The 26,343-nt window shown below is 44.5% G+C and overlaps 1 protein-coding gene across 4 annotated transcripts; it reads right to left on the reverse strand.

Annotated features, from left to right (window-relative positions):
• Positions 1 to 3,337: 3,337 nt before the first annotated feature.
• Positions 3,338 to 24,965, reverse strand: TFRC (transferrin receptor). 4 transcript variants are annotated; one of them, XM_035133139.3, is made up of 19 exons: positions 24,853 to 24,965; positions 17,930 to 17,988; positions 15,998 to 16,211; positions 14,612 to 14,810; positions 14,359 to 14,487; positions 13,831 to 13,918; positions 12,816 to 12,938; positions 12,253 to 12,351; positions 11,878 to 12,017; positions 11,117 to 11,283; positions 10,463 to 10,582; positions 10,286 to 10,371; positions 10,136 to 10,199; positions 9,196 to 9,263; positions 8,839 to 8,885; positions 8,123 to 8,207; positions 7,400 to 7,633; positions 6,868 to 7,008; positions 3,338 to 6,352 (listed from the first exon to the last, which is right to left on the reverse strand). In XM_035133139.3, the coding sequence occupies exons 2-19, from the start codon at positions 17,960 to 17,962 to the stop codon at positions 6,110 to 6,112; spliced, it is 2,280 nt and encodes a 759-aa protein (XP_034989030.1). In that variant the 5' UTR covers positions 17,963 to 17,988; positions 24,853 to 24,965; the 3' UTR covers positions 3,338 to 6,109. The 4 variants fall into 4 exon arrangements, with proteins under 4 accessions (XP_034989030.1, XP_088525446.1, XP_088525447.1 ...); XM_088669320.1 differs by having other exon boundaries at positions 24,833 to 24,898; XM_088669321.1 differs by lacking the exon at positions 24,853 to 24,965 and adding an exon at positions 23,618 to 23,670.
• Positions 24,966 to 26,343: the final 1,378 nt, after the last annotated feature.

The raw sequence follows: 26,343 nt of genomic DNA on the forward strand, positions 1-26,343 counted from the left end.
GGATCCACTTATTCCTAGAACCGTGTAGCTCCGCAAATTTTTACAACACCCTCCTCCCAGTCTTGGGTGGCTATAACCCTTATGTGCTCGTGTTGTCTGGTCAAACCTTTTGTTTCAGGCCTGGTGTTAGCTGGTGCCAAGATTATATTCTGATTTATTGCTCTTTTACTTGGCATGGTTCAACTTTGTTTCATTACACTGCATTTGTATTTTTATTTATAAAATTATTTATATGCCAGTGCTCTTTAAAAAAAATATCACTTTGGTTCACAGCAAATTGTACATATGATTAACAAGTTAAAATCAGATAACTATTGTGGATAGATGTATTATCATTTCCTCAATGAACCTGCTCTGCACCCACCCTGAGAATGTTTGCCTGGCTGGAAAATATCATTGAACTCTGATAATGCCTCTTTGCCTGGATGCAAAACAGAGAGGGGTGTGTGGAAACTCACAAATGTAAACTTCGTGTTCATTGCTCTGCCTGTTTTTCTTTCTGCCCCCTCCCCCGGCATGCGGCCACCAGAAAGTTCCCCAGAAGGGACTAAGGCCCTCAGATTGAAAAAAGGTTATCCACCAGAGCCTTGCAGGTTGGAGATTGCATGAAAAGGCTTTCCTCCCCCGCCCCCCGCCTTGGGGTCAAAGGCACCACTAGCAAACCTATCCACTGATAATTTATTTTCACCTGGAAAATAACCTCGCAAGGTTGTTGTGAAGATGAAATGGGGAGGAACAGAACCATGTACACCACTTTGAGATACTTGGAAGTTAAAGGTGGCATATAAACATAACAACAACACATTCCCCTTGGCAAATGCCTTGACTTTTTGCCAGAAGTGGAGAAATGTTCCCATGAGCAGTGCTGCAGTGCCATCTGCAGGACAAAAAGGTGTTAGAACATGGTGTTCTTTTCTCTTTCGTCTGTACAAGGCACCTTCTGCAACTGGGAAACTGACTAGGTCAGGAGCCCCTAGATCGGGTGGCCTCTAGTCCACTCCACGGACAACTCTTCTAAAAGTTTCATCTCTTTGTGAGACCCAAATGTGTATCTACCCAGTCGCTGACAGGAGTACCGTCGGACTAGACAACCTTCCCCAAACTGGCGCCCTCCAGATATTTTGGAGTACAGCTCCCAGCATACAGAGGCTCTGCCAGCTGGTGGGAATTATAGTGCAAAGCATTTGCAAGGCATCAACTTAGTAAGGTTACTGCAAAAAAATAAACACAGGTTTATTCCAGTTTTAAAACAGCTGCACAGGCTGCCAGTTCATTTCCAGGCCCAGTTTAAAGTGCTCACAGAGTTTAAATGACCCAGGCCCCAAATACCAGAAATATTATCTCCTTCCCTACAGATCCTCTTGGGTGCTAAGATCAGCAGAGGATGCTCTCTCAGTTATTTCATTTCATTCATTCATTCATTCCGATCCCACCTTCTTCTCCAAGGAGGGCAAGGTGGTGCAACTGGTCTTCCACTCATGTAATTTCCCCAACAACCCTGCAAGGTAGGTTAGCCTGAGAAGCAGTGATCAGCCCAAGGTCACCCAGCGAACTTCCTAGCCAAGTGTAGATTTGAATCCTCGGCTCTCAGGTCCTAGTCTGATACTAACTACCAGTACACCACCACACTGGATTGTTTCACCATCCTCAGAAGTTTGGGTCTGGCAACCCCTAAACCGTGGAACTCCCTCCCACCAGAGGTGGATCTGGCAAAGCTCCAAGAGGATGAAGAAGATACAACTGATTACTGCTTGAGGTGTATGTTATTAGGAGCCACCCGATTCCTGTGTAAGTTGTTTTGAACTGTTTTTAATACTGTTTTGAACTGTGCTTTAATTGTTCTAACCTGCCCTGGGACCTTAGGGGGAAGGGTGAGTAATAAATTATAGCAATAGTATATGGGCATGGCTTAGAAGCTGCGCCAGGATGTGGGGCAGAGCAGCAGTGAAAGGCAAAGTGGTGTCTTTCCATTCCACATTTCACAATCCCTTTCCCCCTTGAGTGTAAAAACAGAGAGCTGGGGCAAATCTAGTTTCACCTTCCAGACCAAAGTCCTGCAAGTTGAACGTACGTTGCCTCAGGCTTCCCTACAGCCCTAAGGAGTCCGTTGACATCTCCACGGCCTGTGATCTAGCCTGTCGGGTCTCAGATTCGGAGCAAGCCACAAAGGAGCGATCTGGCTTGGCACATTGGGCAGCAACTACCCTAAATCCGCCAGAAGGGGCTCTACGAGGCTGGAGATAGCTCTGTGCTGCTGCACCGTACGTGCAGTCTGTGCTGCTGGTGGTGGTGGTGTGCGAGAGACACAGCCGGCTCAGGACAGGATCACAGCTCCTTTTATAGCAAGAGCTGCTCCAGTTGTGCAAGACTGGGCCTGTCCTTCTCTGCCTGATCATGGCACTGCCTTGAGAAGGTGGGTCTGCCAAACACTTCGCTTGCCAGGAGCATCTTCTTAGCTTGCTTAGACACACTCAGCCCACATACAGGCCCGAAAAATTTGGCTAGTTAGTGCCTTGCTCCCAGGGGCACATGAGTAACTCACATGCCTTCCTCTCCAGGATGGATAATTTGGAAAGCATCTTGGCTTTCAGTCCTGGGAGACCTGCCCCTGCCTTGCTCACCTCTTTATGCCTAGCTTGGGAGGACAGGGCCCTGACTGGCTGCAGTTACAAAACAGCCTACTGAACAGATGCTTGGGCCTTGTAAAATGCAGGACTTGGAGGTTTGCAGGAGTGTAACAAAAATCCTTTTTGCCAAGCTGCCTCTGTTCCACACCTAATGACATACATCAAGCTTGGCCATCTTAGCCCTGACCAATGGGTATTTTCAAATGAAGTAACATGTTTTTATCGCAACATAATTTTGAAATTCCCCCACTTTCAACCTGAGGTGTCTGTCCTGCTAATATATCCCCCAATAAGGTGGGTACACAATGCAAAAACCTCTCTAAGCTGCTATGAGGTGGGGAATCTATGCAAGGATGAGCCCCTGACAATTGGCCGTTACATAATGGAGTTGGTATGGCTTGTAAATGCAAGTTTGTAACATGCAGTGAGGTTATGCCTTTTCATACGTGGACTCTACTCGGATAAAAATGGAACTGAAATGGCTTTGAAATGGCATTCTCTGGTTCACAATGCTTCTGACATTAGTACATTTTGGGCTAGACAGGAAACTCTTAATCAAACTACCGGTAACTAACTGGTAGGGATATCAAGCACACTCAAAATGTAGTCTGCACTTTTTATTTCTGGGCAGGCCATAGAACAGGCCGTTAATTAGCAGCTTCCCAGGAACCTACATGTCCACTAATGTAGCTTAAGAAACCACTTCACAGTCAAGTCTTCCTTGTTCTTTATTGACAGTCATCTTGCAGTTCTCATCAGCCATAACACCAAGATTACAACCCCCAACTCTAAATAATCTCATAGCACAACAGCACAAAACACAAATTTCAGAGATACACATAGCTTATATAGTTGAGATTCAGTCCAATTTTCCCCCCAGTAACTATGCCTATGCTTTATTACCCACCCAAGATGCATGCAGCGCTATGGGAAGACCGCCACTACTTTGATGACCCAGCATTCACAGGCCTCATGAAACGGAGGGAAGAAAACCACGCATGGGAAATTACCAAGCTAGATTTTTTTCACTCACACACAAAAGGTTTGAAATGTAATTGACTTTTATCTACACCAGCTTTAACCAACCTGGTGGTGCTCTCCAGCTGTTTTTTTTTTAAACTACAATCCCCATGAGTCCCTGGAGCTGCACTACCAAGCTGGGTAAAGTTGGGGTAAACAGAATTACAACGTGGAAGAGATTTTACAAGAACACATGACTTTCCATCCTTGTGCCCAGCTCATCAAGCTTTCTCCAGCACAAAGCATGAAATCCCGGTGTGTGGAAGCTGCTCATTTAAGCAAAGAACCTTAAAAGCAGCACTTATGAATAGGTATAGAAAGCATCTTTATCAGCCTGAGTTTTTGGAGAGCCAGAATACGCAACTTGTTTCTCTGTTGAGGAATATCTAAAGGGATGTTCCCACAGATGTTTGAACCAGGTTTTTGTACCAGAAGCAAAGTAAAAAAAAAAGTGAAGTGCAACAATCACAGTAGATTCAGTTATTTCAGTGCAGGAAACTGATCAGAATTCATCCACTCAAGCTCTTGAAGCATTCCCAACTGACACCCACATTTTAACACAAATTTCTTTATAGCCATAAGCAACTCTTATATACATTCATCCAGCCATTTCTTGAAGTCTTAGAAGTAGATGTGAGCAAAAAAGAAGGAGAAAGAAGGGTCAGGCTTCACCAAGAGTCAGCAAAAGCCCACTGCTCAGTCGTCTCCAAGGTTCTCAGCAATATAAAACTAATTGTGGCAGCCAATTACTACCCTGGCCTTGCTCACAGTGTGGCAAGAGCCACTAAAGTAGTTATTGCATCCAGCACAAAGTGAGACCAGACAAAGACAGACTGTTGCAGATGTTTGAATATACATGTTAGATACTAACGATCATGCTCTGCAGGTGTTATTGCATGGTGAGCATTTACAAAAAAAATTATGGGAAACACTGTCCCCGATAATTAAGACACCCTTAGTGCAACATATGGAGGTCACTGCCTCCGATACAACACTGTGGTAGGCAAAAACTACCTTGTTCTTTAACATTATGGGAGACACTGCTCCCGATAATGTGACCCAAGTTCTCATGATACATCGCAGTGCTGGAAGTTTTGCATAAGAGCTGCTGTTGGATTCACACAGCTCAACACAAGCCTGCAATGGTTTGCATCAGCCTAAACACAACCAGGAGTCAGAGGACTGATGGAAAGCCCAAATGATGGGGCTCCAGACCTACTGAAGCACAAGGAAATCCCCATCACATACTGGTTGCACCCAGTCAAAGGAAGCTTTTCATTGAAAGGATCCGGCAGAAGGTGCATCTCACAGCTTTCGCTCTATCTTCTGAGAGTGAAAAGCAAGAGAAACACTTCCCGGGACTTCCCCTCACCTGCTTGGACTGCATGATCCAAGAGATGAAACAAAGTCTCTACCCCCCAGAATCCCAAATAATCTTCCGAAGGGATGGTGCTGTTGCAGACCACTGAAGGTTTGGTGGCAAAAATTCCAGCTATCATGGTTGGATTGTACTAGCAGATGCTGCTTTATCAAAAACGACAGTATAACTGTCATAATTATGGAAGTCACTGCTTCCGATAATTATATTCTGTAGAAAAAACAAATACCATTTATAGTGAACACTGCCACTGATAAATAAATAAATAAATACCTCGATACCAAGTCTGCAGAGTCAGTCTCTCAAACAAGTGCTGCAAGTTAAGACTAGGTCAAGAGACTTCTCGTTTACTGAAAAGGCCTCTCAGCAAGGGCTTGGGTACAACCAGTCTCCTCGTAGGAGGAACGGTTGTCATTTAACTTTTTTAATAGTACCACAGGACCACTCAAGGTACAATAGCCTTCATTTCTTTGGCTTGACCTTCCTTAGTACGGAAAGAAGCAAGTCACAGGAGTGTTTCACCTGGGACTCTCTCAATTCCTATTGGGAAGGCGAAAGTTTTCATTTTCATTCCTTGCTAGACAGATCTTATGTCAAGGTGTATTGGCTGTATCCCAGAGGCCAAGGGGTCTATGGAAGAGCTTCTGTACCCAGGGGAGAGACTTCCTAATAGGATTATAAGACATGGGAGCTTTTAGGCTCACAAGTCACATGGCAACTTTGCTTTAGAGGAGTCTGGGAGGTCAGGTTGAATTCATAAGAATCCAGGAGCCCTTACAATTCTTATGAGTTCAATGCTGTGGTTGCTTTGTGTGCAACCCTTGGAAGAAATGCTTTACTCAGCCCAAGATCAGCCCTCTCAAATTTTGGGTTAGAGAGGCCAGCACATTTTAAAAGGTGAACCTACATACATCTATGTTCTCTGGGTCAGGACATTTTAACTTGCTTGGAATTGCTCAAGTTTCAGCCTGGACAACTAAAAATCCTCTGAAGGCCTAAGGGGACTTTGTTATGTGCTACTGGTTGAAAAGGAAGGGGTTTCCCTGTTGCTGTACTTGAGAATTAATTTTAGCTTTCAACCTTTTCAGAACTCATTGTCTGTGTTCCAGATGTCACCAGAAAGGGCATTAGCAGCACTCTGGATTGTCCAGGTTGCCAGAGCAAGCTGGTTCCTGAACACATCTTCATTGAAGGCACTCCTGTTTGTCTTCAAGAGACCCAAGTGGTCCAGCATCACCTGGAGAGTATGGGAGCCAGAACCAAAGAAGATGTGCCGGAGAGGAGTGTCTTTTGGAGAGACGTATGGGGAGAGGAAGTTGTACTCCACCTTAAGAGGAGAGAGAGAGAGAGAAACACAAGTGAAAGAGAGCTCTGGGATTAGGCAACCCTGACAGGTGGAAACTCTGAATTGCTGGTGACATGTGGAAACCAGCAGAGTACGCGGAGCCCCAGCAGAATCTTCAGACATCTCCTTCTCCCAGCAGAGCAGCTTTCTCCAGAGTCCCTGGGCAAGGGGAAAACTCCTCTCCCACACAGTTCAAAGTGACTCTAGACACAAGACAAAGCTACAACATAGTAAAGAAAGATGACCAATATTTATGGATTCTAGACTACTAGCTGATTAGAGCAGAGGGACCATGTACAGAGTTGACTACCTCCTAGCTTATGGTTATCATGGATTCGGGCTTTTAGCCTTGTCATTGTAATTTGCACAGGGGATTGATCAGATTCCAACAGGTCACCAGGGTCTTCTGCTATTCACTCCCCCAGGGTTTACAAAATCTCTCAGAAAAGGCTCCCTTAAGATTCTCACCCCTTTGGGGAGGAAGGGAAACAACTCACTTTCATGATCCTGTCATTCAAAGCACGACAAGCAGCCTTGTTGGTGAGGTCGGTGTTTCTGATATCTTGTGCCAGGGTGCTTGTAGCTCGATTGAAGTCTCCACGGGCAACCATCAGCCACTGTTGGCCCAAGCCCATATTCTGCAAGCAAAGACAGCAGGCAAGTCTTTTATGCAATATTTGAAATGGGTGGTAAAAGAACAATTTTCTCCCTTATGCTCCTTTAGGAATCCTCCCCTCCTGTGCTGAACACTACAAGGGCCTTAATCCAGGCTAGAGTCCTGAATAGCAGCTCTCCTGTTAGAGCCCAAGTACACAATACAACCTACTGTTAGTGGTCCCCACTGATCCACTACAAATGAACACCTATCCCTATAGACATTTCTCTACATTAACCCTACCGAGTGCCAGAAGCATTTACACTGCAAGAAACCACTGTGAACACCACAAGCGCTGCCGCAAGACCAGGCACGGCAATGCAAACCTGAAACAAAGCCCCGCTTCCCCAGCACCTCTTGGTATTTTGCACTACCTGCATCTCTTTCCGGTATGGAACTATCTTCCCTATAAGGTCACGCAGCTTGTTATTGTAGCTCTCATAGTCCAGGTACAGTTCGTGGTCATGCGTCATCCTCAGAGCTATACGACCAGCGATTTCAGCTGCTTTGCGCATTGTATTTTCCAGTGCAGCGGAGGAGCTTAAACTCGTCAACAGGTTGCCCAGATTGTCTAATTGGGTGTCAAGGAAGGGATACTCTTTCCCATCCTGCAAGAAGTAAACAGAGTAAGATTCTTTGCCTGGTGCTCCACACTTCCCAAATGGTTTCTCTCATCCATTTGAAATACTTCACATTGTCCTAGCAAGTCTTCCACATTCAGAAGACAGAAAATGGCAGGTTCTTGTCAATTAGAAGTAAAAGAAAAGCTGTAGGGGCAGGGTATTTTTATTAGGTCCAATGGCGTGTCACAAAGTACCGAACAATGATTTTTCTTCCCAATTCCTCAGGGTGGCTCTTACAAATGGGGCCTAGGATGCAAACCAGTGAAGGGTCAAATTCAGGAGGTGGTTGCAACCTGCCTCCATGATTTGGCTTACATTTTAAAATCTGAATGGGCCTTCTGCATAATTGACTGCTCCAGTCAATTTCTCCCAAGAGTAGGTATTGTGCCCTGCTGTGGCTATTAGATAATGTTCAAGAGGTAGCACATAGATGAGCTTGGGGCCAGGAAAGCAGAACAGCATTAACCAACTTACATCATCACAGAAGTGGAACGAAATAGATGGTATCCCCGAGTAGGACAGAAAAGGAAAGGCTGCGTCATCAATACGAAACGGGACCCTGCAAAAGGAGTAGTTTTCAGCTGCTGTGCTCAGCATTGAAGAGTCATTTACTTCAACAGAGGTTAGAAAAACCAAACAGAATGATGCACATGGCACACAGTTCAGATTTTGCTGAGAGCACATTTCTAGCTCTTGGTAAGAGCATATTTCTCGCTTTTTGGGCTGCAAAAGTTTGTACAGTCGTACCCTAGTTTTTGAACAGAATGCGTCCGGAAGTCTGACTTCCAAAACGTTCGGAAACCAAGGCATGGCTTCCGATTGCGCAGGCACACCAGAAACAATTGTGGAAGCCGCATCGGACGTTTGGCTTCCAAAAACAGTTAAAAAACCAGAACATTCACTTCCAGGTTTCAATCATTCGGGAGCCGAAATGTACAAGTACCAAAGCGTTCGACAACCAAGTTACTGTCACATGCCTGCCCCGTTGCCCAAGAAAAAGCACTGGCAAGGTAAGACCAATGTTCTGATGATTTAAATTGACAGATCTCAAGGCAGCCTTGGAGATGGGCAGAAGAAGCAAAACTGATGCCCATCTGCTGCAGATGGAACAGAGCAGCTACTACAGGTCGTTATACTATCAGGACCAAAAGGATTTCCCACTCCAGCCACCCTTCTGTAATAATACTTACTCTTTTCTGGCCAAAGTGGAACGAAGATCAGTTGACGACACAGTAATCTAAAAGTGAATAAAAGATGCACATTTCAATAAAACCTTCCCCAGATAAAGTACAGTCTTCCACCCCTTCGTCTGAAGACTCTAGTGTTCTGCAAAATTCCGAAGGATGCATTGTTGTCAACAGATATTCCCCGCCACTTTTGCCATAAAAGAGCTTGAGGTAGCAAGACTCATACATATAACTGTGGAGTGTTTCTCAAGCTTTTGATCAAGACCCTCTGTGCAGGGAAACAGAACATGGCCACAGTACCAAGTTTATGGTTCAGCTTCTCCAGGTCACTGCCTGCAACTTTCAAGAGACGATACTCACTCCTGAGACTGCATCTTCCAACAACCTTTTCAACATGGGGCTGGCAGAGAACCTGAAGTCCTTTGAGCCTGTGAAGTACAATTTAAAAGTATTAGTTCAAGGCCTACTGAGATGGACTGATGATCTGCATTGCAAGCTATGGACTGTGGCTATACATCCTCACTTCCATTTTAATTTCAACAAAGTACATCATCATTATCAGCCTTTGGGGTGGAGAGGAGGTGTTTACCTGCAAGCACTAGTTAGACACCTCAGGTGCAAGAAAGCTGAGTTTTTTCCTTTTTGCAAAAAACTAAGAAACAAGGACACTAAATGCTTCTCAACTAATACCTTAAGGAAGAAAGGAGGGTGCAACTCTGATATGACTGTAAGGGACAAGCTTCATGTCCCATAGGATTTTTGCATGATGCTCCCATAATAATGTGGTTGTAGCAAGAGCATTTGTAGGTTTTCATCTTACAACTTCCATTGTCTTTCCCACCTGCATTTTCTCTACATGGGAGAAAATGCAAGAACAGGATTCTGGATTAAATGGGACACTGACCTGATCCAGCACTCTTTTTAGGCTCTTATGCAAGTTGGTTCTAGGGAACAGTTAAAGGCCACAGCCTCCACCCCAATTGGCTGAATTTCAGTAAATCAAAGTGGCAAAGATCTCCAAGGGAAGTTTAGCCTCAAAGTGTGTTTTTAGTCCAAAGAGCAAAAGAAACCAAGAGTTTAGTGCCTTCAGTCTTTTGATTCAATCTGGTCTAGAAAATGACCAGGATCGTTTATTTTTTATGTGTAACACAAACACACTCACCCTTCTTAAGATTGTTTTGGACACATCTGTTGTTCACATTTATCCAGTTTATATTATCCATCAATCATCAAATCATATTTACAGTATTAAATTTACAGGGAACGCCCTCTATCACATGCAATCTTTAATGTCCATTACCCCAAACTGCTGCATCCAAGTTGATATACGCAACCGCCTTCATGTGGAGAGACGAGGAATAGCCCTGAAGAGAGTAAGGAAACAGCAGCAATTAGCTATTTGCATGATCTGGCTGTTCTGAAATGACCAATACACTGGAGCCGAACTTACCTCCAGCCATTCTGTGGCACCGACAGCTCCAAAGGCTCCAGCACTCCAACTGGCAAATACAATACTCCGGCGGGGCTTGTACCCATCTGCAAAGAGGAGAGGGGACAACTGCTGTATCCAGCTCTATATTCATGCCTAAGAATCCCTTTTGTAGACACTCAGTACCAATCTCCTTACCAATTCTCACGATGTCAGAGAGTGTTTTGGCAAGCTGTAGAAGCAGGGCGGTTCCTACACCAGCCTTTACGGCTCCAGGCCCCCAGGAATCACGCTGGGCTCCAATGACTACATACCGATCTGCAAGGCAGGGATCAACTGTTAGTTCTCCATCCTGAGATTCTGATAGAGGTCTAAGGGTATGTTTAACACACACCGTGTTATGGTGCACACCAGTGTTGCAACTAAGTCAGCTGCAGACTTGGGGACTAGCCTATGCCTTTATCCTAGTATATTATGCAGCACAACCTTCTTCTGCTCAACAGCACCAAACTGCAATGTCTTAGTCAGTTATTTCACTACCAAACAGTATGCATTCAATGAATCATCTTGCTAGGCTGCTTCATGTTAGTCATCTTGCAGTATTTCCATTACAGGTATCATCATCCTGCGAGTCTGGAACGTGCTCTGTTATTGAACACAGGCTGGGAAAGCAGTTTGGCATGCTGCCCACACAGCATCTCTGTAGATCATTTGCAGAGTAGGGAGTGGGCCGAATGCCCATCAAGGTCCCTCCCAATGCCATGGAGATCTGAATCGTGAAATGGTAAGTAATGAACTAAGGGACACCAATCCTTCCCTTTTACATCTACAACAGATTGGCAAAGCTTTTACCTTGATCCTCAAAGCCTTTGATCACACCGAAGATGTTTAGGATTTTCTTTTCCACAAGCTCATTGTTCACCTGCAGCGTCACACTTCTTCCATGAGAATCGGACCGAAGCTTGTAAGTACGAAGTCTTCCTTTCCATGAATTTGGATAGTCTGGCACATTCATAGAGCTGAAGAGAGAGAAAACTAGTTATTGGAAGCACACAGTGCCTCCTACCAAGGTCCTCCTGAAATGGCAGTCCTAAAAACCAAATTCCAGACTCCTGGCGATTTAAATCACAAAAGGAATTCAGCAAGCAGCTTTACTGGGCCTAACAAACTGTTTATTTCTACTGGAGATAGCTCCTAGAAAGCACAAAGCTTCCTCACAACACAGTCAGCAGCTTTGGAATATAGGGAGGCACCTACTTCCAACCAGCTATAGAGCATTACAGCTTCTGCCTAGCAGAGTGCAAGGAGTAACTTGTCAGGGCAGAGGCTGTCCCTCTCCCCCAAATGCTACTATGTTGTAGGAATTCCTAGCCAGGAATATGTGGCATTGCTATCATTCAGGTGCCAGCCAAACACATTTTTCCCAGGCATTATAGCAGCTTTAATCCAGTAAACTTCCATCTGTTTTTGAAGGTGAGGGGTTTTTTTTCTAGCAGCTCCGATTTGGGTTTTTTAAAACTGCATATCATCCTCAATCTGGTAACAGTGGCTCTTGAGAAAGGGTACTGACTCTATCATTAGCTCAACTTGAGGGGAGGGGAGAGTATGCTTACCTGAATAGTTTTTCTGCAGCAGAGCTTGAAATGGTTTGTACTGGAATGCGTGGGAGGCCTGAGGATTCAACTGGGGGAAACTGAGTATGGTTGAAAGACGGAAATCCAGGAGTAAAAGGGTCTCCTGTCCCAAGGTGAGCCTGCCAAGGCAAAATCCAAGAATTATATGAAAAATGGAGACCAAAAAGCAGCTCAAACAGGTCTATTTCAGGGCATTCACAAGTTAAAAGGGTGGGATTGTGCCGCTGTTTGCTCAAGAGGAAGCTATTTGTCTTTGTCTTTCATTTGCTGTGCTAGGCAGGCTCCAGAATCCATCTAGGAGGCCTGCAGGAGAGGCACCCACATTCACCCAAGGAGGTATAGGAAACCACTCACATGTCCAAATTGGGAAGTCTGGTCTCCAAGTTCCGCATAGTCATCTGGATCTGGGTATATCAAGACTCCTACAGCACCCATTTTCTTGGCATTTGCCACCTAGGAGGAAGCGTTTAGCACATTTACTAGCATGTTTGTGCCAAAGAAAACAGTAAAGTATTAAATGGAACTGGAAATTAGTGGAGCCATTCCACTGTGACCATTGCCCAGTATCTATAAAAGATCTACAGCCCACCATATGTCATTTTCCCATGCTTTTGTCCATTCACAGCCACAGTAGCACATAAGCTTTTATCGAGTAGTGGCCAGACTATTTTTTTGCAGAGCACAAGAATGACCTGGGAAGCACCAGATAGATCATAGAGTTCAATTTGGCTCAGGGGATGGTGTCTGTTGCATGTCCATTCTGGAGACAGTGCCAGCTCGTGAGTCCTGAGCATTCGTGACACATGCAAAAGAGATGGGAGTTGAACAGGGAACTGGAAGAGCCACCACAGGGTCCCTACAAATTCCTTTATCATGCAGCATCTTTACTGGTCCTGTCTTAAAAGCATAAAACTTACTTTTTCAGAAAAAGCAATTTTTCCAGCTCTCATAAGGATCACTGTTCCAGTCAAGTTGACATTTTTCTGCAGCAGTTGATAGAAGTCTTCGTTGCGCCCATAGTTGGCATAAACAGGTTTTCCCTATAAAAGAGCAATTAAGTGACAAACTAATCTTGCTGCATCTCCTTTCAAGCAGACCACAAGATTTCACATTAGAGAGACCTTCCTGAGCTATGCTGCAGAACGGTTCCTGTTTCAACCCTAGAGATCTTAAAGCATCTCAGGCAGCATGACTGAGAAAATGTAGCCATACCAACTGTCTAAGCAGAGCATAAGGTCCAACCCCTGGCCCAACAGAAAGTAACAGTGTGCTTGGAATATTTCCTAAGGCCTGGAGACCTTCCTTGATTGTATCCACTTCTTGACGTGAGAAGGGATGGGACAGTTAGGACTAGTGTCCTACATGCTACACGTGCCCATTGACTTATATAGGCAACATTAATGATGAAGTTTTGTTTCCAGGTAACACACTGAGTTAACTCTAGATCAGTGGTTCCCAAACCGGTTTTTTGGCCATGCCCCACCTAAGCATCTCTAAAATCCTGATCCCCCCCACACAAATGACATATAATTCTTCTTATTCAAAAAGTGAACGGCTCACGTGGAGGAAGCCTAAAAGGCCATTAACTGTAAATAATTCCTTCTCAAATTGCCCTCCTTAAAAATCAAATTGTCCCCCTGTAGGGCGTGTGCCCCATGTTGGGAGGCATGGGTCTGGACCAGGCATCCCCAACTTGCGGCCCTCCATATGTTTTGGCCTACAATTCACATGATCCCTAGGTAACAGGACCAGTGGTCAGGGATGATAGGAATTGTAGTCCAAAACATCTGGAGGGCCAAAGGTTGGGGATGCCTGATCTAGACCATCGCAAACCAGCTTACTGGCCAAAGCAAGTTTTACTTAATGTACAAACTAGCATGCCACTATGTTGAAAGCAGAACTTCAGGTACCTAACAAGCCAAGCCAACTTACAGAAACCACCGCACTTTCACTGTATGCTACATAAGCTTGAGGAGTCTCCAAAGTTTCACTTGGCTGTTCCAGGGAAACTACATTAGATCTAAGAAAGAATAACAGCAGTCAATCAAAGCGTTAACACAGAATTTTAAAATGTTTTTAGTCCCAGTTACACAACTAAGGGCTGCACATATCCTGGACCATCAGTCTTTGGGGAGCTTTGAAATGCAAGCCTGTGCTAGTTTTTACTGGTTACAGCTAACCCTGTGACCACTACCCTAGGACCAGGAGAACAACAGCAGAAATCACAGCCTTAAGATCAATTTGAACCTGGACCTTACTAGACAGGAAGTCTGTTCTCCTTTTCTAATATATGAATATTCACTTCCTGTATTTTGGTTTTCCACATTGGGTTAATTCTCAGAAGATCTGCCAGCTAAGTTATACTGCAGACACCTTGTTGACAACTTCATATAGAATCAGCTCTTATATTTGAGACTGACCAGAGGAGCTCTGGTATTGAAGAACTGAAGAAGCACATACCCTGGGTTCTGCAGCCTGACGTAGTGCTCATCATTCCAGACTTTATCCAACTTGATTTTCTCAAACTCTTGATGAATGATATTGGCTAGGTTCTCATCTCCTGGACTGCCAGCATCAGAAAAGACTGACCTGAACACAGAGGTATTCCAGTCAAGTTATGTTTCCTGAAGCCAAGCATTGCAGCCAGCCATCATTTTGAGTCTACTGAAATGCTCTTTCAGAAAGGATTTTTGAGGTTTCTAAAGAAGCTTACCCGATTCTATTGATGAAACTTGTAGAGCGCAGCCTGTCTGACAACTTGCTTTTGAGGTCACCCCAGTATAGCACAGGTTCTGGTGCCGGTTCCTCAGGTTCAGGTGCACATTGATAGCCATGGCATGGTTCAACACCATCTTCACATTTTTTCATTGCCTGTATCCTTCCACGGAAACTCAGGTAGCCAATTAAGAATCCTGTTTGTGTAGATTTATTCATTGAACTTTGTTTATATACCACCTTTCTTTTAAAAAAAAATACACCTCAAGGTGGTTTACAAATCAAAAGCCAATACAAAATAAAATGCAATATGCTTTTTACAAATACAGTGGTACCTTGTTTGAGTACCAAGGCATTTGAGAAGCAACTTGGAACCCAAACACTGCAAACCTGGAAGTGTTCCCATTTGCAAACTTTTCAGAAGCCAAACATGCTCCATTGAGTGTTACACTTCTGTTTTGAGTAAAATAAAAAAATTCCTTCAGTAGCACCTTAAAGACCAACTAAGTTTTTATTTTGGTATGAGCTTTCGTGTGCATGCACACTTCTTCAGATACACCAATACTTCAGCATAATACTTCTGTTTTGAGTATTATGCTGACGATTTGAGTGCCACACTTCCGTTTTGAGTGTTATGCTGAGGTCTGTTTTCGCTATTTATTTTGCCTTTTGTGGCTTTTTGTGTGTGTGTGTGTGTGATTGTGTGGAACCCAGTTCAGCTACTGATTGACTGTGTGACTGCAGTACATTGTATACTGCTTTCATTTTATGAATCACTGGTCTCATTAAATAGGAAAATTCATGTTAAATTGCTGTTTAAGGGGTTGTTTTTAAGAGTATGGAATGGCTTAATCCTTTTTGCATTACTTTCTGTGGGAAAGAACACCTTGCTTTTGGAATGGACTTCTGGAACAGATTAAGTTTGAAAACCAAGGTACCACTCTATAGCATTCCAGACTTTGTAAAATTAAAATAGTTGATGAATAGATGCTGGCTTTACATATGCAAATGCAAGAAATTCAAAATTCAGAGGAACTTCTAGCATGATCACCAATGGATAAAATTCCCCTCTTACTTTTTTTACAATTCCAGCAGAGATCAGGGTGGATTTTTTAAAGTCTATGAATATTCCTGTGGTTTGATACCATTGTTGTATCATTTTTTCTTTATTTTCCTGTAATGCAGATGCTACTGTATATGTCCATAAGTAAAGCCTTCCTAGAAGATCTAATACCCATCTGGCACCATTTTAACTTTTAATACACCAAGTTTATTTGTAGGAAACACTGCTGAATTGTGCTACCGGAGGGAATGCATTATTTAGTGTGCCTTGGAAAATACAAAAAGAACAAATTCCTCCGTACTTCTCACCTATTCATCTTACCTATAAGGAAAAGGAGAACTGCCCCAGTAAGTACACAGCAGAGGTGTCGATTGTTGTTCCTTGGTTTTATTGGTCGGGTATGAAGATGGTCAATTCCTCCATTTTCAATACCTTCCTCATCTTCAGCAGACAGTTTCATTTCCACGTGACTGTTGTCTCCATCTGGCTGTCGAGACAGACTGAAGCGGGTGTATGAGAGGGGCTCTCCTCCAAACTAGATAGAAAAAAGAATCCATCAGAGATGATGTTGTTGTTTAGTTGTGTCCGACTCTTTGTGACCCCATGGACCAGAGCATGCCAGGCACTGTCTTCCACTGCCTCCCGCAGTTTGGTGAGACTCATGTTGGTGGCTTTGAGAACACTGTCCAACCATCTCATCCTCTGTCGTCCCCTTCTCCAAAAAGTCAAGCTTATTTGTTGGTACTGATAACACCAAGAGAGGACTTTAATTCCACTCACCCTATTAGAACTTCGGAGTGTAAAACAGCTTTATGGCATTTTAAAGTCTAACACATTTATTATGGCCTAAGAGTTTGCAGGCTGTGGTTGACTTCATCAGAAGCATCTGATGAAAAGGAATGTAGTTCACAAAAAATTATGCCCTAACAAGTTTGCTGATCTTTTCAAGATTGCTTTTGCTGCACTCTGATAATATAATAGCCTTGCTGCAAATTATTTGTAATACAGTGGTGCCTCGCAAGATGAAATTAATTCGTTCCGTGAGTTGTTTCATATTGCGATAATTTCGTCTTGCGAAGCGCAGTTTCCCATAGGAATGGGAGGGGGGGGATTGCAAAAAAATTCATCTTGCCAAGTGCTGCCATAGAAAAATTTGTCTTGTGAGTCACCCAAAAAATCACATACCCCTTTCGTCTTGCAAGTTTTTCATTGTGCGAGGCATTTGTCTTGCGAGGTACCACTGTAATTGAATATCTGAGATTGGAATAAAATCTGGTACATATGAATAGGAAAAGTAAGTTTGGCTGTTCTTTCCCTACTGTATATCTTGACTGGATCAAGAAAAGGAGGCAGAAATATATAAAACATGACATCCAAAGCAAGGTCTCTGGGGGTAGGGCAGCATGCAGTATTTTTGGTTCTTAAATTAGCTGCTGTAGAACATCAACCTATCTGGGTTTATTAGATTAACAAACATGACATAATCAGTCCAAGGCTTTTACATAGACATGACTCTGCTAATTCATAACTGTGGTCATAATTAACCCATGCCTCAGTTACTGCTCTGCGTACTAAATGTACCATATTTCCCAGGCTGCCACCAAGGGCAGCCCCATGGATAGTAATTGCAGTACAGTGGTACCTCTACTTACAAATTTAATGCGTTCCAAATGCACATTTGTAAGTCGAAAAAATTTGTACGTCGAATCCCATAGGAATGCATTGGGAGAAAAAATTCGTAAGTAGAAGCAACCCTATCTAAAAATTCGTAAGTAGAAAAAATCCTATCTAAACCGCATCCAAGATGGCGGACGGAACTCCATTCGTAAGTAGAAACATTCGTAAGTAGAGTTATTCGTAAGCAGAGGTACCACTGTATATGGGAGGGCTTAGACATAAGCTCAGCAGTTGAAGAGCTACTTCAGGCACGTACAGGCACAAATACTTGTTTCCATTGAACAACTGGCTATCTACAGTTCTTTGTGACTTAAAGTGGGGTGGATAGCCAGTGGCCCTCCTGTCCCCATTATCTCTAGCCTGCATGGCCAATCATCAGGAATGGTGGGAACTACATCTTAGCACCACCTGGGAGGCCAGAATTAAGAATGCCACTCAGGTCCAATTCTGCATGCTGTAACAGCTTTTGCAGACCAAGCTACATGTAAAGACAGGGACTAAGTGGTGCATCAAGGTTTTGGCCAGGGTATTTTTATTATTTGAGTAAACCTGATAATGCAGTTTGATCATCCTTACCATGTTAAATATTGCTTTCCTAGCATGATCCATAGCTGGTCACTCCTTCAGGTACGTAACTGAAACACAGATGTTTGAAGACATTTTAGCAAAGCAAGATCTTCATTAGGACAGTAAAGGCCACATCTACTGTATAAGGCACAAGAGCTCTTCCCATCAAAACTAAAAGCTGCAGTCACCACTAGAGGCCTCTACAACCACATGGACAGATTATCTGCAACACTTTGATATACAGGTGTACTGCACTCCATTCTATCGTTATTGAGCCAGATAGTTTTAGGAAATGGCATTTATAAACACCAGCTAGTAGGTAGCTTTCCAACATGGCTACTCGGCTCACTTACCACCTGTTACCCATTGTCAGTGCTGCTCTTCCTGCAGAAAGAGGACATGCTGGCAGCTACCACAAGCAGTGGCCCTAGCTAGCACCCATTACCAGAGATGCCCCAGGACACCAGGCAACCACTGAAGCCATTCAAGTGCCATCTCAACTTAAAAGCTGCACCTTTTGTAAACAAGATGCAACTCAGGAATTAATTACAAGTCTAATTCAAGTACTTGTAAGGACATTAAAAGGACATGACAGTTAAGTCCAGTCGCTTAGGACTCTCGGGTTGTGGTGCTCATCTCGCTTTAGAGGCCAAGGGAGCCGGCGTTTGTCCACAGTTTTCCAGGTCATGTGGCCGGCATGACTAAGCCGCTTCTGACGAAATGGAACACCGAAACCAGAGCAGTGCACAGAAACGCCGTTTAACTCCCCACCAGAGCGGTACCTATTAATCTACTTGCACTTTTTAGCATGCTTTTGAACTGCTAGGTTGGCAGGAGCTGGGACCGAGCAACGGGAGCTCACCCCATCGTGGGGATTCGAACTGCCGACCTTCTGATCGGCAAGTCCAAGAGGCTCAGTGCTTTAGACCACAGAACCACCCGTGTCCCTTTTAAGAACATTATGAATGGACAATTAAGTAATTTCAATCACTTTTTAATTTAAAAATGGGCATACAGTATGATGATAAACAATGGAACCAGGGAAGGGACTAAGGGGAAGTCAACTCTTTTCTTTTTCTTTATGTTTGAATACGTATTGTTGTTATTTTTTGTTGGAAAATTAATAATATATACACCTAAAAATACAGTGGTACTTCGGTTTAAGTACACAATTGGTTCCAGAAGTTTGTACTTAACCTGAAGCGAACTTTCCCATTGAAAGTAATGGAAAGTGGATTAATCCGTTCCAGACGGGTCCAGGGAGTACTTAAACTGAAAGTACTGTACTCAAACCAAAGTGTACTTAAACCGAGGTATGACTGTATATATAAAACAAGTCTAATTCACATGACAGGATGGAATTTCTGTCCCGAGTAGCTCAGTTCTGCAGCCATGCCCGCTAATTTCAAGGACTTTCTTTGTGACAGCTTCACCTGTCACATACAGAGTAGATGACCTTTAACACATCTACATTTAGATACTGTTACAATTGTTTAGAGTTCCCGTGTAAGCATGGCCTGAAGTGCCAAGTCTACGTGCATACAGTATTTCACTGTGAGTTACTTTAGGGGTGGAAAGCGGAGCTTAAGGACGAAAAATCTTCACAGAAGCCCTAACTAGTAATCTTTTGCTGTTCAGCAATTCACAGCTACTTTATCCCTCATGCCACTACTATGCTTTTGCATGGCAATTTTCTTGGTGGGCAATAACTGCAGCTGTAGTCATGGTTGAGTTGAGAGGTTTTTCTTTTTAGTGTGTCATGTCTTATTGAGTTTTTACTATTTTTTGTTGGGAGCTGCCCAGAGTGGCTGGGGCAACACAGTCAGATGGGTGGCATACAAATAAACTATTGTTGTTGATCTGGCTTTTTTATTAGATTGCTACACACGAAGTGTGAATTGGTTAGTAAACATAATCTCAAGTGCCTATCCAGCTGGACTTTCTCTTACCACTACCACCAATTATCCTGTAGGAAAGCCTTTTTAAAAACCACTAAATGTATTTGAATGATTCTTGTAAGCTGCTTTGAAAGGATTGTATCTTGAGTGGCATGGTATAAATATAGTTGTAATAAATAATACACAATGTAGTTGTGACATGGTATGTTTCAATGCTGTATTTTGATGCCTATTGTGAAATACTTTCTGGATGGTCCACTGCGGAAAGGCAGCATGCACATAGAACTAAACTGAAGCTCTATTGCCTGTAAAAAGACTCAAACCTACACCCAAACAGATTTATCCTTATCAGGCCAAGCTCTTCATTCACTTGGATCAAGTGACTCAATTACAGTTTTATTACCTCCAATCCTCCCAATAAGATTTTGATCTTCAATCAGTCCCTGAACACAGACTTTCCAAGCTTCCCCACATCTTGACATTTTATATTTAGGTAGGCGCTAAAGTTCTAAATGCCAGCACCAGTTCTGAATAGTTTTTTCAAACAGCTTCTTTTCTTGGCAAAAAATATAAGGTATAAGCTTTTGGCAGCAGCTATTTTATTTGTTTGAACTAATAGCAATATGAGTTCATGTGCACCTTCAAAATTGATGCAAGGTGCATGTCTTTATCCTGTATCCAACGCATCAAGCAAGAAGCAGCCCCCAGAAGTCCCAACACATGGCAGAATGGCCAGTCTCAGTTGCGAAAATGTGCCAAGCATACATATGCACTGTCTTTGGAGTTACATGCGGCTCAGGAGTCAAGCTTAGCCACAGTCTATCTCTGGCTATTCCACATCAGCAAATGATCCCATAGCCTGGCCAGAGAAGATAACCGCTTCGAGGAAAACTGGGTAAACTGCTATGTACTAGATAGCAAGCAAATGAGCTCCACCTTTCTGTAGAAAGCAATGAGTCTTCCACAGAAGGAGGAAACTGATATGTCCCTTTCAAACTTCAAGTTAAGAGTGGAATACAGGAATACTAAGGTACACAGCATCACCTTTTACACCGGTGGCCCCGTTAGGTAGATGTTAAATGCTTGCAGCTACTGAAAATGGATCAACAAGCACACAGCTCCATTAAACACCAAACCAGAAACAGGTTACAGAAGGGGCAAACCTCAGGCTAAACTTTTAAGTTATTATGAATCCACATTCCAAGCATCTACCTAAAGTAGCGATGAAGAACCTGTAGTCCTCTGGATATTGTTGGACAGCAACTCCCATTATCCCTGACAACTGTCCGGGCTGGCTGGGGCTGTTGAGTCCAACAACATGTGGAGGACCACATAATTAATATTTTAATTGTGCTCTACTGTCTTAATATTTGCTTGTTTGAGTAGGTTCTGCAATTGCCAGAAACACTGCAGTTGCAATATGCTGGAATTACCAGTTTGCTCTAACTGTTTATGAAGGAGTCAAACAAGCCAGTTTGGCCTGATTTAATCTTACCATATCTTGCACTACTATAGCACTCAATGAGTCTTCAGCACCATGAATAAAGCAAGAGTTCTAGAACTCTTAGAACATATTTTCATTCATGGCAAGGCAGAAAAGTAATAGATATACTTTACCTATAACTTCACAAACTAATAAAAAAATTCCTTCAGTAGCACCTTAAAGACCAACTAAGTTTATATTTTGGTATGAGCTTTCATGTGCATGCACACTTCTTCACAAACTAATGTTTACAGTAGCACTAGGTGTGTCACCAGCTCACTGCCAAGGCTTTCCATTGGTGGCTAAGTTCTCATTTCAGTATCTGCAGGGCACCATGAATAGCAGAGCCCAAGGTGTGCCAGAAAGCAAAACCACTGACTAGGTGGCACAAACTGCTTGTTGAAACTCCTAAAACAAGTCACCTCACCATGAACTTTCATGTACATGGGAGGCATTGATCTGTTTAGCATAACTGTGCTGTCAACCAGCCTATGCATCCCATTTTGATTTATAAAATATTTATTATTTCAATTTCTAGCCTGCTTCTTTCTACAGTGCATAAAATATCTCAAATATAAAAAATGCAAATTAATATATAATAACCATAACTATCTTAATTCATTTCAAAACGTGATATAAAATCCTAATAATTCATTTTGGCATATTATAACATTTCATTATAAAATACTTAAAGCATATCAATTGATATCCGTTAGCTAAAGCAAATAATAAACCAGAAATATGCTAAACATTTCCAATGCAGTTATATTACAATAATATAATCAGAAGGCAGCACATGGCAGTACTATGCCATATGCTATAAAAATTAGTGAAGTGCAAAAAAAAATTCATATACGCTAAAAAGTAAAGTGCAGACGGTTCCTTGCGGCTTGATCATTTACTATAAAGTGCTCAAAATCACCTCTCAGTAATCCTCTCAGGAAGGCACCGTGTAGGCAATAGTAGGCTTCAATCACCTTCAGTTTAGCCTCTCACCCCAGACTCCCATTAAAGCCATGAGGTAAGTTTTTTGTGGTTAAGAGTGCATATAAGAAACCAACCTGCCTCTCACAGCTAGGCCCCGCCCAACACCCTCCCTTCCTGGGCTGTCCCCCCCCCTAACCAGAATTTATAGCTAGTACTGTAAAACAAATAAGAGCTCCCTCTGCCACCCACACTAAGGATCAACCCCTATAGGCTGCCCCCTAAGTGCCTCCTTTTATCCCTGATCCTAACAGCACTAGCCCTAGGAAGCCCCCACGGCAGATGTTCCAGGAGCAGGGTGAAATACAAGAAAACAATTTGCCACCCCTGTTCAATGGCCGCTGCTGCTAAACACTGCTGATCAAAGGTTAGTGTCACCTCCCTTGACCTTCACATTTATATGCAGTAAAACAACAACTGGGAAACATGAAAACCTCAATCACGCTGCCATTACTATTTAAGTAGAATCCTAATCTTGCATACGTAAAATAAGTCCTGCTGAATTAAATAGTGGCGCTGTGGCTAAACCACTGAGCCTAGGGCTTGCTGATCAGAAGGTCGGCGGTTCGAATCCCTGTGACGGGGTGAGCTCCCGTTGCTTGGTCCCAGCTCCTGCCAACCTAGCAGTTCGAAAGCACATCAAAATGCAAGTAGATAAATAGGAGCCGCTACAGCGGGAAGGTAAACGGCGTTTCCATGTGCTGCTCTGGTTTGCCAGAAGCAGCTTTGTCATGCTGGCCACATGACCTGGAAGCTATACGTCGGCTCCCTCGGCCAATAATGCGAGATGAGCGCGCAACCCCAGAGTCGGTCACGACTGGACCTAATGGTCAGGGGTCCCTTTACCTTTACCTAGCATGCAGTAGCAGCCACTTGCCACTAAGTCATCAGAACGGTCAAAACATCTCTGCCCCACATGTGGTGGGATTCTGTGGGAACTCACTGTAGAATTCATTTAAAGGCACTCAACTATTGCAACAACTTCCCTTCCATCTCCTCTGTTCTGAACCGGTCTGACTGCACAATTAACCTGTGATGCAAGGGTCCGCCACATTTGTACAGCAACACAAACCATGTCCTAAGGATGTACTTTAGGGTGGCGACACAAGCCTCTACAGAAGCTCTTCTAGCAAGGTTTGTTTCTGAAGCTCCTTTTAACTTTGACTGCATACACACTATACATTTAAAGTGTTCTCAAAATAAAGCTTGTTGGTAGAGCTTCTGCTCTGCATGCAGAAGGCTCCAGGTTCAATCAGTTTTGGGGGAATCTCCTGTCCGAAATCCTGGGGAGCCATGGCTGGTCAATGTAAACTAGATGAACCAAGGGTTTACCTCTGTATTTGGCAGTTTCCTATGCTCCTATGCCTAACAAGGCAGTTCATCAACAACTCTGCACAGAGCAGGAAGAGGAAAATTAATGGAAAAGCAGCAAGTCATACTGCACCAGCAGACAAGCACATGAGTGGGCAGAACAAATAATTTAAATGAAGATGAGTAAAAGGCCTTGGGCCCAGAAATATCAAGAAAAATAAGCCTCCTGTAATAAACCATCGTTATTCTTTATATAAGCAAGCTGGGGCAGAAGCCACGAGGGAGAAGCAGTAACAGCCAATGAGCAGGCTTGTTGCCTCACCCCTTCCTTTCCCAGCATGCTGCCCCCCCCCCTATCCCTTCAAGGTCAGGAAATACGGAGCCATGCGCTCAAAGCACATGCAGAGCTCCCCTACCCAGTCAAAACCCATGGAGGTTCAGCTAAGGGCCCATATCCCTAACAACAGGATCCCGCAACTACACAAAAAGCAGCGCATATATGGCCCACGTTCTCCCCAATACTTCCGACTGGTAAACGGTAGAAACACCGCCCCCCCAACTTCATTAGCGCCTTTCCTATTCCCCTACAGTACCCCAGTAAAATGTCCTGTGGGGAAGCACGATTTCAACTCTGCTCTATAAAGCACACAGGCCACAAATTACACACACACACCCCGCCTCAAACAACCCATTAGCCTGGAGATCTTCCCCGTCCGCCCTTACTTCACCCCACCCCACATTATGCGGAGAAGGGACGCCTCAAGCCCTGGTCGGCCTAAAGAAAAGGTCAAAGCCGACCAATGTCACGTAGTCAAGCTTACAAGGAGATCGACCGCAGCGGAAGAAATGCGCAGAGACTTTTAACAAAGAAAAAAAAAGGGACAAGGACTTGCGAAGGCGAAGGGCCCCTTTTAAGCGTGCAGCGAGGGGCAGAGCCCTTTTAGGGTCGCAGTGCAAACTGGATAGCGCCCCCCCCCAAGTTCCCAGAGCCAGCCTCTCCAATTGCATAATGCAAAGCCTCGCGCAGAACCTTTTTTTTTGCCGCCCGCCAACGAGCTCTGTAGGCAAATGAATGGGAGGAGAGGGAACGAGCGTGCCTGGAGCGCAAGGCAAAGGGTGCAGATACCATGCGGTATTTGCATGCACCTGGACTACAGCCAGACGGAGCACGCGAGCCCCCCGCCCCTCCTCCCGAGAAAAGCCCTTCTCCCGGCGGCCTCCCCCGCGGCGACGCACCCGCTCCCCCGGCGCATCACCTTTCCCAGGCAGGCCCTCTCACGCGGCCGTGCCGCAAGCACAACCAGCTCAGTCTTAAAAGAAAGGGCGTCCAGTGCGTCGCGCAAGCGCGTAAAAGGGCAGCCCGGAGCCCCGCCCACCGGCGCCGTGAGCGCGCGACCCGCTTTTCAAGGAGCGGCTGGGCGGCGCGTGGGCGGAGCTCGCCCCGAGGCCGCGTCAAACACACTGTGGCACGTGGGAGTGCGGAGACGCGGGCGTGAAGCGCACGGGAAGCGAAGGAACCTCTTCCCCAATACATAGAAAATGATAACACTGAACGGCCAAAAAGCACCATTTCGGGTTTCCGAGACGCGTTTCTCCCTCTTCTTTGGGCAAAGAGCGAGGCTGTCGGCCGCCCTCACCTCAGGCAGCTGAAACGGGCTGTCAGCCGAAGGCAGCAGCGAAACCGCCTTTTAAGTAAAAATAGTACGATGAATGATGATGATGATTTTCTGAGGCTGGGGCTTCCGCCTCAGGCGGCCAAAATGGGCGCGCCTTTCGCTAAGACGCGAGTCGCTCGTCATGTATGTAATTGCCCTGAGGCGGGTAATAACACTACGAGCACCTGCTGCTTGGGTGTTGGAGGGGAGTCTCTGACAACGCACAGAAATCACGTCCCCCGCCCCCGCCGTGTAATGAATGTTTATGCAATCCCTGCCCGCTCTACGGATCTATGACAGATTCTTGTCATGGGAGGTTGGACTAGATGACCCCTTGTGGTCCCTTCCAACTCTACAATTCTATGACAGCCTTGAAAGTGCCTCGAAGCTCTCGGTTTACCTTCTATGACAAGCGCAGAGCAACAACAGGCCCCCCCCTCCTCCCCACCTCAGGAAATCGTCGCTTATGGCTGCAGCTTCCGAGGCAGGAGGGCGGCGTTAATACCACACACAAACAAACAAAAAAAACACCGTGGCTGAGGAAAGAAAGGGGTTACGGGGTGGCTGGGACACGTCGCCGTCCCCTCAGAACTTTAATTCTCCTCAGGCAAAAAAAAAAAAAAAGACACGAAAGGAAGCGCGGGAACAGGGGGGGTTGGGGTTGGGGGAGAATTAGCATGGACTACGACAAGTACAAAGGTCCGTCCGCGGCCTTTCCCCTCACGCGCTGGCTCCCGGGAAAGAATCACAGCCTTCTTAAAGGCGGCGATATAAAACAAAGGAGGTTTTTTTTTCAAAAAAAAAAATTATTTCAATGTTATCTCAGGCACCTGACAGGTTTCAGGCTCGGGGGCGGAGCCGATAGCCCGCAGGGAGTTTCTGGGGGAAGTGAAGCTAAACGGCCGTGGGGGGGAGGGGAGGGGAAGAAAAAAGGCGGGAAATAGAAAACTGCGCTGCCTGAGAAGGGCAGGAAAGAGGAAAGGACGGCCTCGCTCCTCAGAGGGACCTAAGTGGCCGTGCCTTTCCTTCGCACTTGGCATAGGTTTTATGCAGCGCAGAAGGTGCTCCGATCCTCTCGCCGCTTAACGGCAC

Source organism: Zootoca vivipara, chromosome 5 (assembly GCF_965207765.1).
Source record: "Zootoca vivipara chromosome 5, rZooViv2.hap1.1, whole genome shotgun sequence".
NCBI classification, from domain to species: domain Eukaryota; kingdom Metazoa; phylum Chordata; class Lepidosauria; order Squamata; family Lacertidae; genus Zootoca; species Zootoca vivipara.